The 15,729-nt window shown below is 43.9% G+C and overlaps 1 protein-coding gene across 1 annotated transcript in view; it reads left to right on the forward strand.

Moving 5' to 3' along the window:
• LOC116504554 (zinc finger protein 585A-like) overlaps positions 1-15,729 on the forward strand; it is a 68,567-nt gene that overhangs the window by 18,675 nt on the left and 34,163 nt on the right. Inside the window, exon 6 of the mRNA XM_032211641.1 lies at positions 7,600-8,724. Coding sequence (XP_032067532.1) covers positions 7,600-8,724 — 1,125 coding nt within the window. The remainder of the gene's footprint in view (positions 1-7,599; positions 8,725-15,729) is intronic.

Raw genomic sequence — 15,729 nt, forward strand, 5'->3', positions numbered from 1 at the left:
TTAACTGTGTTGCTAAGTTAACAACTGCAGTGATTTGCTTAACAACTGGCAAGAAAGGTTGTAAAATGGGGACAATACTCATTTAACAACTGCCTCACTTAGCAACAGAGCAAAATCAATGGGAAAAGCAGATTTGCTTAATTAACTTTGTTGCTAAGTTAACAACCGCAGTGATTCGCTTAACAACTGTGGCAAGAAAGGTTGTAAAATGGGGACAATACTCATTTAACAGCTGCCTCACTTAGCAACAGACGTTCTGGGATCAATTATGATCATACTGTATGTGAGGTCTCTGAATACATCCAGGCCAAAAAAAGGATGGATATAACTTGTGTTGTACGGTACCACATGTGACATGAGGGCAGTCTTCCGGTACTTGAGAAGCTGCCACAGAAAGGCTTATTCTCCAAAGCCCCAGAAGGCAGGACAAGAAACAATGGATGGAAACTAAGAGAAGCAATCTGAAATTGAGAGGAAACTTCCTGAAAGTGAGGACAATTAACCAGTGGAACCGCTTGCCTTCAAATGTGTCGGGTGCTTCATCCCTGGAGGCTTTTAAGAAGAGACTGGACTGTTGTGACCGAGGCTTCCCAAGAGCATGAAGCAAACTCCTGGTCCCGACAAAAACCCCTTGTATTAATTGACTGTGGATTCTGCTCATTCCCATTCAGCAAAGTCTTTCAAGGGAGGATTTACGGTCACAGACCTTATCAGGCTTGGAGAGCTGCCAGGCCGATATCTGCAAAACTTGGCAAGGAGACTCGGAGAGTCGCGAACTAATTAAGCGAACTAATGGTCTCCTGCAAACTCCCCTCCCCTTTTGCTCCTCTTTTATTTCCTCTGGGAGGGGCCATTCATCATCTACCTGTGGCCTTACTCCCAAGTCAACCCCTGTTCCTTAGCTGTTCCCTTCGTCTGGCAACTCTGTGCATGCGCACACTGGGAACAGGCTCCAGATGTTCCTCTGCCTCACTGATGTCTGACTCTGAAGGCAGCTGATAACTGGAACATGGCTCTGGCCCCCACTCTGCCTCCAACACAAAGCACTCATCAGAGCCTTCCCCAGACTCCAGGACCGCCCCATGTTCCTCCCCAACCTCCTCACTGTCCGAATCTGCTGCCAGCTCCACTGGCTGCTTGCAGGCCACAACATGGACAACCTGCTTGAGGAGGGGGCTGGACTATAGGACCTCTAAGGTCCCTTCCAGCTCTATACTGATTCTGACTCTGAGATTCCTCCCGTGTGGTGCTTCTTAGTAGAGTGTGGCTGCAAGCTACAGGATGTGAACTATGACGGTATCTTTAATTCTCACCAAAATTGGCTAAGCCATCTGGAAAGCTGCGGCGGGATGAATTGGCGCTCTTCCCCCAAACTATAGCAATGGCTGAACATCGCAGTGGATTTTTGTGGGGGACGCTGCAGAATTTTCCAAATTGTGCCAGAGCAATCAATGGAAAACATGCACAAATTAAAGCCCTACCTCGTTATGGCAGTGAATATTTTAAGTTCTAAAGGACATCATTCCATAGTGCTGAAGGGCATGTGTGATGATGCCCAATACAAATTCACTATGGTTGACGTGGGTGCATATGGACGAAGGAGCAATGGGAGTGTTTTTCAGGAGAGGCACCTTGACAGTCAAGGTAAAAGTTCCCCTCGCACATATGTGCTAGTCGTTCCCAACTCCAGGCGGCGGTGCTCATCTCCGTTTCAAAGCCGAAGAGCCAGGGCTGTCCGAAGATGTTCTCCGTGGTCATGTGGCCAGCATGACTAAATGCCGAAGGTGCACAGAACACTGTTACCTTCCCACCAAAGGTGGTTCCTATTTTTCTACTTGCATTTTTTACATGCTTTCGAACTGCTACGTTGGCAGAAGCTGGGACAAGTAACAGGAGCTCACTCTGTTATGCGGCGCTAGGGATTCGAACTGCTGAACTGCCCGACCTTCTGATCGACAAGCTTAGCGTCTTAGCCACTGAGCCACTGCGTCCTTGACAGCGTCCTGCTCAAAGGCAAACTGGACTTTTCCACCACCTGGGACAAAATTAAAATACCACATATCGTTGTTGGCGTTGCAGCCTTTCCCTCTGCATGTGAACTTCAGGAAGCCATTCCAAGGTGGGTTGATTAAATTGCACTTTTGCTATGCAGGTAGCTCTTGACTTATGACCACTTGTTTAGTGACTCTTCAAAGTTACGATGGCACTGGAAAGAGTAACTTAACGGCCATTTTTCACACAACCGGTGCAGCCTTCCTATGGTCCCACGATCAAAATCCAGATGCTTGGCAACTGGTTGATGTTTATGATGGTCTCAGGCCCTGGGCTCATGTGATCACATCTTGAGACCTTCTGACAAGCAAAAGTGAAGCCAGATTCACTTTTACAACCATGGTATTAACTTAACAACTGCAGCGATTCGCTTAGCAACTATGGCAAAAAGGTCGTAAAATGGAACAAAGCTCACTTAACAACAGTTTTGCTTAGCAACAAATTTTGAACTTAACCATGGTCGTAAGTTGAGAATTAACTGCATGTAGCTTTATGTTCAAGCCAACATTATATATATATAATGTTTAGTGTCACAACCCCTGGTATGCCCCAATTATGGGAGGAAGCTAACTGCTTCCATTCTCTGTCCATCGGTTCGTCACAAGAGACCATCCAGACAGAAACCCAATATTTTTACTGTTGCCTTTGTTACATTTGTGTTGTATTTGTGCTGATAAATAAATAAAGCACAGGTTCAAATCCCAGTAAGGATATGGCAAGCTGATGAGAGCTAAATAGCTTGAAATAGATCTATACTAGTCTCCCTTTATTTATTTACCAGCACAAATGCAACACACAGAGACACACACACAAACACACACACACACACATATGTATATGTATATGTATATGTATTTAGTGTCACAACCCCTGGTATGCCCAAATATGGGAGGAAGCCTACTGCTTCCTTTCTCTGTCTATCGGCTCGTCACAAGAGACGATCCAGACAGAAGGCCAATATTTTTACTGTTCCCTTTGTTACATTTGTGTTGTATTTGAGCTGATAAATAAATAAAGGAAGACTAGTATAGATCTGTTTCAAGCAATTTACCAGGGGTTGTGACACTAAATACATACCTATTTCCCTAGCTCAGCTGATAAAGAAGGAGGACCTTGTGGCTTAGTGGTTAACACAACTGCTTAATATGTAATACAGCACAGGTTCAAATCCCAGTAAGGGTATGGCTAGCTGATGAGAGAGAAATAGCTTGAAATAGATCTATACTAGTCTCCCTTTATTTATTTATCAGCTCAAATACAACACACACACACACACACACACACACACACACACACACATGTTGTATTTGTGCTAATAAATAAATAAATTCATATATATATATATGAATGCTGATACTGAAATTGTGGACTATCAGTGCAGAAACAAACCCTTCATCCAATACGTTGAGTAATAATATTGTGCAATTTTTTCCCCCTCTTCTGTAGATTCCAGTCTCGAGAGGCCGGACTCACTTGTATAACTACTGTCACTCAAGAGCAAGTCGGATCATAGAGACTGCCTTTGGAATTCTGGCTATAAGATGTGGGATTCTTAGGTGGTCCATATACTTTTCATCCAAATAAAGTCGCTGACGTGTTCACAATTATCTCATTGATACTGATGCCACCCACATACCGACAGCAAGATATGCACCACCAAACTTTGTAGACATTGTTTCGGTATCTGGTGGGATACAGGAGGGAGAATGGATGAGGCAGGTGGGGGTTTGTCGCTCCTGAAGTCCCTCAAGCACCATACAGTTCCAGGAATCTGCAAGGATCTGGTGCAGTTTTTCAAGGCTCCAGCAGGGAAGGAATCCTGGCGCGATATAGTGTTGAGGTCCATTACCCTGAAGTGTAAATTTAGTAGAGAATTGACACTCCCTAAACTACGCACCTGCACAACTGTAAATGTCACTGTCAATAAATTTTCTAACAGAAGCACCTTGGTCAGTGTTTTGTCCTGAATATAAGCTTTGCTCTATGTTTTTCTACATGTAAAGGTCCTGTAGGTTGTTTTTTTTTAACAGAACAAAACCTCAAGTCAGAAACCTACTATAGGGTGTCAGGTAATTTAAAGAACAGCTGTAATAAGTAGTAATGCCAACTACTGTGTTTCCCCGAAAATAAGACAGGCTCTTATTTTCTTTTGACACCACCCCCCCCCCCCGAAATAAGCGCTTGGCCTTATTTTCAGGGAGGTCTTATTATTTTTGAGGTACAGGAGGCGTGGTCACCTCATGGCTGCTGCTATGTTGCGATAGTTTTGAGGAGGGCTTATTTTCGCCGGAGGGCTTATTTTAGCGTAAGCCCAATTGGGCTTATTGTCCAGGGAGGTCTTATTTTGAGGGAAACAGGGTAAAACTAACAAAATTCTAATTTACATTATTCTTCATAGCAAAAAACTTCACAAATACCTTATTGCTGGTGGATAGAGTAACTTGTTTTGGTGCCTTGATTTCGTGACCCGACAATTGCGCGATAGACATATGCGCGCCGACAAAATAGCGCCGATTAAAACACGACGTCAAAATCGCGCCCACAAATTCGCGATGTCAAAATCGCGCCCAGAAAAGTGCGATGACAAGTACAATAAAATCGAAAAATTGTTAGGGTTAGGGTCAATGTTCCCTCTAATTTTTTTTCAGGGTGAGCGGAAAAGTATAGTGTTTGAGCGGCACAGTTTCATGCCTGAGCACCTAAGAGAGCAACAGTTTGAACTTCTGTCTCGTCTGCTGGACATTTGCGCAACATTCCAAGCGCCAAGCACCAATTGTGAGCGAGGTTTCAGCCTGATGAATGCCAGGCATGAAAATGTGCTACTCAAACACTATACTTTTCCGCTCACCCTGAAAAAAAAAAGACTTCTGCTCAGCTTTTAGATCATTAGACTGGCTAGAGAGAGACATGGCACCAACAGGTCCTGGGTCCTGGCATTTTGCAGGCAACCTGTCCTCTCACATTCCTTTGGAATGCAACCCATCACATTTGAATTAGATTTTGCCAATTATCCTATTAAAAGATAATCCTATTATTCTAAAATATGACTAACTCGATATTAAAAATGTAAATATTTAATGCTGATAAATAATAGCAGTAATTGTTATTTAGTATGATTAAAATCAGTATTGATATATCAATATATCTATCAAAATTGACAATAAACACTAAAATAACAATACAAATATATAATGTGGAATATAAATGTAATAAATATAATATATAAATACAACATAAATGTAATAAAATAATTTATCATGAAATTCTCCCCCTTTAAAGTAGTAAGATCAATTAAATAGTCTAGCAAGTTTGGACAATATGCTATATGTTATGTTACGTAAGAATATATATACCTCAGAGTCAGATACAACATCCACATCATTTCCAACTGAGTCAATAAAATGATATGCCATGCCAAAACTATTTTAAATAAAGATATGAAATTAATCAAGTATTGCATTTATTTTTCAAAATGAATGTAGAATTTTTTTTATTATTTAAGTTTTGTACCCTATCTTTTCTAACTAACGTTAACTTTAAAAAGATGTTACATCAGACTACAATACAAGTAATTAAATGAAGACTAAAATAAGTGTTTTGGCATATTGAGCTTTTTATATTTCTTTCTTATATTGCTTCCTTAGTTGAGAACTTGCTCCTCAGCTTACTTACGCATTAACTGTTTGTTGCTTTTATGGCTTATTCATTCACTGCTCCATCTTCAGTTTTTTTCACAGGGGGCAGGGCTTCCTTCCTTCCTTCCTTCCACTCCTTTGGCCACCAATTTTGATCCAACTCTCTCTCTCTCTCTCTCTCTCTCTCTCTCTCTCACACACACACACACACACACACACACACACAGACACGTGTTCTTTGGGGGGGGGTTGAATTACTCCGCCTCACTGCGCAAAGTCGGCTCAGCATGTGTTCGGCCCCTGCTTACGCTGAATCAAATCTGCAGCCGGCGGGACCATTTCAAAGCCGCCAGTCCTCTTGCTCCTTCTCCTTCACCAGCAAAGCAGCGGCGGTGGTGCCTCCCCCTCCGCTCGGAGCACCTCAGCTGGGCTCTGGGTTATCCCTGCCATCGCCTCCACCTCCGCCGCTTTCCTACTAGCTCCCGCGGCCTCAAAAGCACGGCAGAGGAGGAAGGGGGAGGGATAACGCGGGGGCCAGCTCAGGTGCTCCGCGTGGAGAGAGAGGCACCACTGCCACGGGCGGCTCATCAAAACAAGTCTGGGGAGGTCCTTTGCAGGCGGCCAGTTCTAGCTGCCTGCAAAGGACTTCCCCACGTTTGCTTTGGTAGAAAGCTCTGCGCGGCAGTTAGAAATCTCTGCGCGGAGGTTTCTAGCGATGTGCGCGGCTGCGCAGGTGCGCACCTTAGAGGGAACAGTAGTTAGGGTTAGTTTGTTGATGACGCAATTTTGTCGGCGCGCATTTGTCGAAAATCAATTAGCAATTTTGACGGCGCTCATTTGTCCGGCGCGGTTTTGTCGGCACGCATATGTCTATCGCGCATTTGTCGATGAACCCTTGATTTGGTACTATTGTCGTATACTATAGATTGAATAGAATAACTTTATTGGCCAAGTGTGATTAGACACACAGGGAATTTATCTTCAGTGCATAAGCTATCAGTGTACATGCAGAACAATAAAATAATAATCAGAATAATAAAGTAATAATAATCAGAATAATGATACCAACAAGAAAAGAAGGTGGAACAAATGAGAAGGATAAAAATAATACAGCCATACCACATGGGTAAATCTACTTAGGTATAAGATAGGGCTGTGGGAATTAGGTGTTCAGCAGAGTGATGGCATGAGGGGGGGAAAACAACTGTCCAGTTGTTTTGGCATGCAATGGCCTATAGTGTTAGAACTATAGAGAGAGGAGGAGTAGGAACAGTTTATGTCTAGGATGTGAGGGAATCTGTAGATACTTTCTCAGTCCTCCTTCTCAGTCCTCCATCGTGCCCGTGCAATAATTAGGCCCTCAGTGGAAAGCAGGCTAGTTGTGGGGGTTTTCGGCAATCCTAACTATCTATTGAAATCTGTACCTGTCCTGTTTGGTTGCTGTACCAAACCAGACGGTTATAGAAGTACAATAAAGGTAAAGTTTCCCCAAGCACATATGTGCTAGTCATTTCTGACTCTAGGGGGCGGTGCTCATCTCTATTTCAAAGCTGAAGAGCCAGCCCAGTCCGAAGACGTCTCTGTGGTAATGTGGCGGGGGCAGGAAATTCTGGGAATTGAAATCCACATACCTTAAAAGTTGCCAAGATTGGGAAAGATTGATATGTCAATCAATAAAATCTATAAAATAAGATCAATAAAATAGAATTGCACTGTTTCTTGGGTTCTGTTAACTTGACCGGGTCTGGCTCAGAAGGCTGAGATGTTTGTGCTTATTGGTAATGAGGAATTTTAATATATTCCTTGAGCCAAAAAGATATTCATTTGGACGGAAACACCATTCAGAAGGAGATTAGAAACACCTTGGGGGCAAGTAACCTCATTGTTAACTTTTCTTTCCCTTCCTCTGTAGAGAGCCTCCTGGGAGCAGAGATCAAAGTGGAAAATTCCAAGAATCAAGGAGAGGAACCGGAGTCAAGACGCAGGAGAGATCAAGAGTTTAGTTCGGGGAATCTGCCAATAAAAGTAGAAATGGAAGAAGAAAGTTACAAGTCAAGAGAGCAGCTACAGCAGAAGCCCGTCCATACTTCACTTCAACAGGAATTTACAACTGCTCTTACTGAAAAGGCCACTATTTCCAAACAGAATAATGTGCCCTTATTCTCCGAATATGATAAAAGATACCACAATCAAATGGAACCGAATTCATTAGCTTGTACGGAGAAATTGGGACAATGTCCACAAAGGTTTGAGGACAGCTACCAGCCTACTTCAACAATGAGTCAAGAGGAGGAACACATCCTAAGTGAGCAAAGACTTGAAATCTCTGATAATGGAACAGGGAATAATTTGGACAATCTAGGGAAAACGCGTAATATTTCTCCCGAATATGAGAAAACCTTGACTAACCCAAACTCACTTAGCAGATTTCCGGTGTGCAATCCCGAAGAGGAATGGTACGAATGTTCTCACTGTGGGAAGGGCTTCAACAAGGCCAAATACTGGAAGCAGCACCAGAAAATTCACACCGGGGAGAAGCCGTACAAATGTCTACAGTGCGGGAAGTGCTTTAACCAGTCGGGAAATCTGAAGACCCACCAAAGGATTCACACTGGCGAGAGGCCCTACAAATGTTCCCACTGTGGGAAATGCTTCAGCCACACCAACTGTTTGAAGATGCACCAGAGGATTCACACCGGGGAGACCTACAAATGCACTCAGTGTGGGAAATGCTTCAGAGAGACGGGAATCCTGAAGAGGCATCTAAGGACGCACACTGGAGAGAGGCCATACAAATGTTCCCAGTGTGGGAAATGTTTCAGCCTGGCGGGAATCCTGAAGAGACACCAAAGAACCCACACTGGTGAAAGACCCTATAAATGTTCTCAGTGTGGGAAGGGCTTCAACCGGTTGGGGACGTTGAAGAAACACCAGCGAATTCACACGGGCGAGAAGCCGTACAAATGTTCTCACTGCCAGAAATGCTTCAACGAGAGAGGAAATTTGAAGAGGCATCAGAGAATCCATGCCAGAGAGAGCCTTAATATCATACAAGAATTCATCTTGGAAAATGACCACATCAATGTTATCAAGGTGGGAAAGGCTTCTACAGGACAAGGAGTTTGAAGAACGAGCACTTGTGGGACACCTAACTGATGTTCTCAAAAATCAGATGTCTAGGAGAGGATGTGAAGAACCTCTAAAGATCTCCACTTCCTTATTATAGTAAGGAAAACTCTTGGCAATAGTCATGATGGGCTTGTTCCCTTACATTCAAGGGTGTTAAGGGGGAGAATGAATGTAAGGAAGGAGATTCCAGATAAATGCCAGAAAACTTCAAACCATTCAAACAGGAGTAAGAAAGCTTGCGAAGTTGGACCAATTATGTTGGACGCCCCTTTCAACGAATGCGTTCAAACAGGACCTGGAAAGATATTCGTATCTCCTGGGTGTTTTGATAAGGATTCCTGTGAATACGTGAGCTTAGATTAGCTGATTTCAATTCTAAAAGCCTCTTCCTGACCCTTCGTTCTGTATTAAATTAGAGAGCCGAGGTGGCGCAGTGGTTAGAGTGCAGTGCTGCCGGCTACTTCAGCTGACTGCTAGCTGCAGTTCGGCAGTTCAAACCCCACCAGGCTCCAGGTTGACTCAGCCTTCCGTCCTTGCGAGTTGGGTAAAATGAGGACCCAGGTAATTGGGGGCCATATGCTGACTCTGTAAACTGCTTAGAGAGGGCTGTAAAAGCACTGTGAAGCGGTATATAAGTCTAAGTGCTATTAAATGTCTACGGAGATTCTCAATCATCCAGGTCATGGTTGTCCCAAATGTAATTTTCCAAAAGGCATCAGGACTTTCTTGTTTGTTTTTTTTAAATGAAAACATTTCACTTCTAATCTTAGAATCTTCTTCAGTTCTGAAAAACCTTCTTGGATGAGAATCAAAATGTTTAAAAATAAAGCCCTGTTGCCTTTTGAAAAAGATCTTTGGGGACGTTCTCTATTAAGGTTCTCAGTGAGGTAAAATCCTCAGCCTGATAGCAATTCTTGAAGAGGCATCAGACAACTCTTCCCTCATGGAGAGGATACAAGGGTTCTCAGCCGGAGTTCATCCATATGGCACAGGTGCAAAATCTTCTGTAAGGGAATCTGTAGTATCTCACACATTAACGAAAGCAAGTTTAAGGGGGAAATGCTAATTAGAGGATCCACATAGGAACACAGCAGAGCCCAGGGCCTTAGGATTTGGGAATGATCGAATGGAAAGGAATTTCCAGGGAAAAGCATGCTGTAATACTAAGAGAGAGAAATTAAGAAGGAAATGTAGCAACGTGGTTTTGATGGGACGTGGTGGCTCAGTGGCTAAGAGACTCAGCTTGTCGATCAGAAAAGTTGGCAGTTCAGCGGTTCGAATCCCTAGCGCCCCGTAACCGAATGAGCTCCCGTTACTTGTCCCAACTTCTGACAAGCTAGCACCGGGATGGCGAATCTCTGGCACACGTGCCACAGGTGCCATGCGGAGCCATTTGTCAGGGCACGCGAGGTGCTCCCCTGTTAGCTGGCCAGCGCCTGAGTTCACCCTTTTTTAAAGCCATTTTTCGCTAACCCCAGGCTCCAGGGGCTTTATAGGAGCCTGGGGAGGGCAAAAAGAGCCACCACCCCCGTCCCTCCCCAGAGGCCCTCCGGAGGCTTCATGAGCTTCCCTGAAGCCTCTGGAGTGCAAAAAAACGGCCCTATGGGCAAGCCGGAAGTTCGGGAATGGACTTCTGGTTTGCTCGGAGGGTCGTTTTAAGTGCTCCGGAAGGTTCAGGGAAGGAGGGTCGCAACCTGTAGTCCGTGCATGCGCACTGGGGGGGGGTCGCGCATTGCATTATAGGTGTGGCACACCCACACATGACCCCCCTGCGCTCCCCCCACTTATGGCACACAAGCCAAAAAAAGTTTGCCGTCGCTGACCTAGCAGTTCGAAAGCACATAAAAATGCAAGTAGAAAAATAGGGACCACTTTGGTGGAAAATAACAGCGTTCCGTCCGCCTTCGGCATTTAGTCATGCCACATGACCACGGAGATGTCTTCGGACAGCCCTGGCTCCTCAGCTTTGAAAGCGAGATGAGCACTGCCCTCTAGAGTCAGGAACGACTAGCACATATGTGTGAGGGGAACTTATGCCTTACAGAGAGGTCCTCTGTTGTCCGGGCTTTTCCAAATGAAAGTTTAAAAAGGTCTTGTTACTCCCAGCAATTGCCTCTTTTGCTAGAGTTATAAAACATTTCATGCCATCCGTCAAAACCTCTAAAACCTAGGATGTGAGAACGGATGCATGAGACGGTGTGGGTTTTGTCCTCTTTCATTTCATTTCTCCTATGTTCACACTGAGTCATTTTCGTGCCTGTTCTTTGTTGACAAAACCTCCGGTGACTTCTTGCTATTCCTTATTATTTATTCACCGTGATGCTTTTGAAGGCCAGAGGGAATATTAAACTAACAAATAATAAGTAACTTGCGGCAAGCCACATGGCCTCTCGTGACAACAAATAGCAGCCTCTTTAATCAGACTATAAAGCTTTTGCCTCCCTCAAATCTTGTTATAGTAGTGAGCCTTAAACTTTTGGGCATCAGGGACCAATTCTGTGGAGAGAGATTTTTTTCATGGATCATTGGGGGGGGGGGGGTTACATCCCATGGATGGGATTTCACTTGCTTGTGTGTCCCAGTTGCTGGCATGCTGGGACCCAGTGCCAGTCCACGGACCAGAGGTTGGGGAACCCTGCTGAATAGGACTTGCTATCTTCAAACTTTGTGGACTGTTGGGGGGGGGGGAGGGAATGGTTCCATGCGAGCAGCAGATGAGCATGTGCATACAGCTCCATTTGTGAGAGAGGCAGGCATATGCATCTGCTGCTCGTACAGATGGAGCTGCGCTTAAAGTCGCCTGCTGCGTGCGCCAGTGGAGCTGCGCACGTGCGCTCATACACCACTTCCGCTGCCCAATTCTGAATAGTGTACGTATACATCAGGGGTGAAATCCAGCAGGTTCTGGAGAACTGGTAGCAGAAATTTTGAGTAGTTCGGAGAACTGGCAAACAGGCTGGCCACGCCCCTGCTGCCTCCCAGCCTCCCAACTGATCTTTTGCTGCCCTGAACAGGAGAACGGAGCTGGAAAGCAGGTTAGTGAGATAGGGAGGGAATGGGGATTTTGCAGTATCGTTCCCCTGCCACGCCCACCAAGCCATGCCCACCAAGCCACACCCACGGTAGTAAAAACAATTGAATTTCACCACTGGTGTACATTCTAGTAGTGGCCTAGACAGCCTCTGTGTCGCAACACTGGCACAAAAAAATACAGGTAGTCCTCAACTTACAACAGTTCATTTAGTGATGGTTCAAAGTCACAACAGCCCTGAAAAAAGTGACTCACGACAGTTTTTCACAGTTACAACCTTTGTAGCATCCCCATGGTTACCTGATCAAAATTTAGATGCCTGGTGACTGATTCATACTTATGACCATTGCAACGTACCGGGGTCGCGTGATTCCCCTTTGGTGACAAAATCAACGTGGAAGCCATGTTCCTAATTTTTAAGAACTGCAGCAATTCACAAACAACTGTGGCAGGAAGTCAAATGGGGCAAAACTCACCTAACAAAAGTCTCACTTGACAACAGAAATGTTGCTCTCCATTGTGGTCATAAGTTGAAGACTGCCTTATGTTTTTCTAGAATTGTTGAGCTGGAGCACAAGGTTCATGGAGAGACGATGTTGGTTGAATAGCTTCATTCTCTCTCAACAGCGAATTCAGCTGGTCCTCAAGTTACAACCGAAATTGAGCCTGGCAGGTTACAGTTGTTAAGCCATGGGGGTTATAAAGCGGAATCCGAATTTACAGGCTCTTTTGCGGCGGTCATTAAGCAAACCCATTGTTTGCTATGAGCTGGCTTTTGCCGGACCTGGAAGTAAATGCCAGCTTCCAGCAAACCATTATTAGCTTCATCACTGAAGAGATTGGACTGCCATTTGTCAGAAAGGGTGTAGTAGGTTCTCCTGTTAGGGGAAGGAGACTAGATGACCTACAAGGTCCCTTCCAGCTCTGTTAATGTTAAACCTCTGCCAGTATTCTCCCATAGCACTTATATCTCTTACATGCAGTGTTTCTTACCCTCGGCAACTTTAAGACTTGTGGACTCCAACTCCCAGAATTCCCTAGCCAGCTGGGAGCTGAAGTCCATGTCTCTTAAAAGTGGCCGACCTCAAGGATACAGAAAGTTCCACCTGGATTATCATAATACTTAAAAGTTGCTGCAGACTTATGACACCCTGTGCTGAGCATGAGACCGCTGTGTAAGTGTTATTTTCATTTTTAGGTGTTCTTGATCTTTATCAAAGTAATAGCAGCTGCTGTCCTCTAGGCAAGTTGTTTTATGGCTGCATGGTGTGGAGGGATTAAATCAAATAACAGAATTGCTATCCAGGGGAAGAGTTTTATTTACAAGACAATAAATGAATTTATTTACACTGAGCTAATTCGACTTTTTATTATTATATAACGAAAACTTTATGGGTAATACCAACACTGCCTTTGTTAAATTGGTAGTATCCCCTCAATTTTTTGTTTGATTGTCAGCTATTGGGCTGTTTTTATTGCTGGGTTCACAGACCACAATGGGAGGGGAAGGAACTATGCAGTGGTGGGTTTCAAAAATTGTTTGAACCTACTCTGGGTGTGGCCTCTTTTGTGGGAGTGGCTTGCTGCGCATGTGACCAGATGGGAGTGGCTTGCCACCCATGTGACCAGATATGAAGATGCCAACGACACTTGTCAGAACCACCTTAACTTACCTCACACACAGTACTGGCATGCATAAGAATATGATGTAAACTTGTTTTTTAAAAGGCATCTTTGGTTTGCGTTAAAACAACTTCAACACATGCAATGTTCTGATTGCACCACAAACGCAGTAGTCATCCTTACCTTTCACAGAGGCACTGAGTTTTATAAATATGAGCATGATAGTGTAGAATAATCATGTCCAAGGACCAGTGGTGGGTTTCAAAAAAATTTTGGAACCTCTTCTGTAGGTGTGGCCTGCTTTCCGGGTCCACTGGTGGAACCTCTTCTAACCGGTTCGGTAGATTTGACGAACCGGTTCTACCAAATAGGTACGAACTGGTAGGAACCCACCTCTGGAACTATGGCAAGTTTACGACCTGTGGGCTTCAACTTCCAGAATTCCTGAGCCAGATGGCTAATGATGAGTATGGCTAGCTTAGGAATTCTGGAAATTGAAGTCCACAAGTCATAAAGTTGTCATAGTTATCCATTCCTCAAGTAAATCAAACACCCAATGATTATTTGCATAGCATTCTAAAACGGATTGCTGTAAATGTTGATTAGATTTTTTTGATATAGTTTAGGGGAGACATGATAACAGTGTTCCAATACTTGAAGGGCTGCCACAGAGAGGAAGGGGTCAAGCTATTTCCCAAGACACCCAAAGGCCAGACGAGGAATAATGGATGGAAACTGACCAAGGAGAGAGTCAACCTAGAAATAAGGAGACATTTTCTGACAGGGAGATCAATCAACCAATAGGACAGCTTTTGCCTTTTGAAGTAGTGGGAGCTTCATCACTGGAGGCTTTCAAGAAGAGACTGGACCACCGTCTGCCAGAAATGATATAGGTCTCCTGCTTGGGCGGGGGGTTGGACTAGATGACCTACAAGGTCCCTTCCAACTCTGTTAATCTGTCTGACTAATAATTTATGCTGTGAAACCCAGGAAATCATGGATGACTTCTAGTCCAGCCCCCTGCTCAAGCAAATAAACCTACCATTTCAGATAAGTGGCTGTCCAGTCTCTTCTTAAAAACCTCCAGTGATGAAACACACACAACTTCTGGTGGCAAACTGTTCCACTGGTTAATTGTCCTCACTGTTAGGAAGTTTCTCCTTAATCTCCTTGATTAGTTTCCGTCCATTGTTTCTTGTCCTGCAAGCACTTAATATGTCTGCAAGCTGAATTGTTGCAGAAAATGACAGGCTTGGACTTTTCAGGATACAGGAGGAGTTTATTAGCAGCCAGGTTCAGAAAGCTAGCCCATGGCTTAGCATTGCAAGTTCTGAACAACCTTCATTATCGAAGCACGCGTTCTTATACATTCTCAAAGGCAGCGTAACACGGGAACACTTAACTCATTTCTTATTGGTTACCTTGAGGAAAAAGCCTTATAAGTAGATATTGTCTTACTTCTCCTTTTGTCTTGGGCCACAGGTACTACTGACTACGTGTCTCTAAGTGAACTTTAGCTGAGCCTTGTGGTTTTGGGTTTTTGACATAAGAACTTTTACTGGAACATTTTGTGGTTGAAGGCTGATGACATTTCCCTGTCACTTTAAGCAAGCTTTTAACTGTCCCTTATGCCAGTGGTTTCCAACCTTGGCAACCGTAAGACTTGTCTTAAAGTTGCCAAGGTTGGAGACCACTGCCTTATGCCACATCTTGTTTTTTATATTTAATCCATATTTTATTCTACTTTAGAATCATGGCAACTTAATTTTTCTTTTTCAGTTCGAAACGTTTTGGTCCCGCCGGCAGAGTCTCTCCTTCAACCTTCTAAATGGGGTTTTCCTTTGGGGCATTTTCATTTCTTTGCAGAGACCAAAACTTGGAAGAACTTATCTCTAGGACTTGAGAATGCTCCAACATTGGAAATTTTTAAAAAAGTGATTTGATGGCCAAATATGGCTTTTTTAGGCTCATGCCTCAGTGTGCATATTTTCCAATGAGGCAAACCGAGACAGGATGATCATTTTATTACAATTTATCAGAATATTCAGACCAAAGGGATTCCTCATTCAAAGAGGGAACCCAGATCTTTAGCTTGTATCCCCTTTTATAGTTAACATAAGAAAGAAACCTGAAAGAGGAAGGTTGATTGGACAGGATAATAGCATACATGTTTATTAAAATGAGGTCTGAAGGGGAATAAATTGTAAAGAGAAAGGTTGTTTAGGATTCACAAGAGATAAGCCAGACCCCCAATTTGTA

This window comes from Thamnophis elegans, chromosome 2 (assembly GCF_009769535.1).
Source record: "Thamnophis elegans isolate rThaEle1 chromosome 2, rThaEle1.pri, whole genome shotgun sequence".
In the NCBI taxonomy this organism is placed as follows: domain Eukaryota; kingdom Metazoa; phylum Chordata; class Lepidosauria; order Squamata; family Colubridae; genus Thamnophis; species Thamnophis elegans.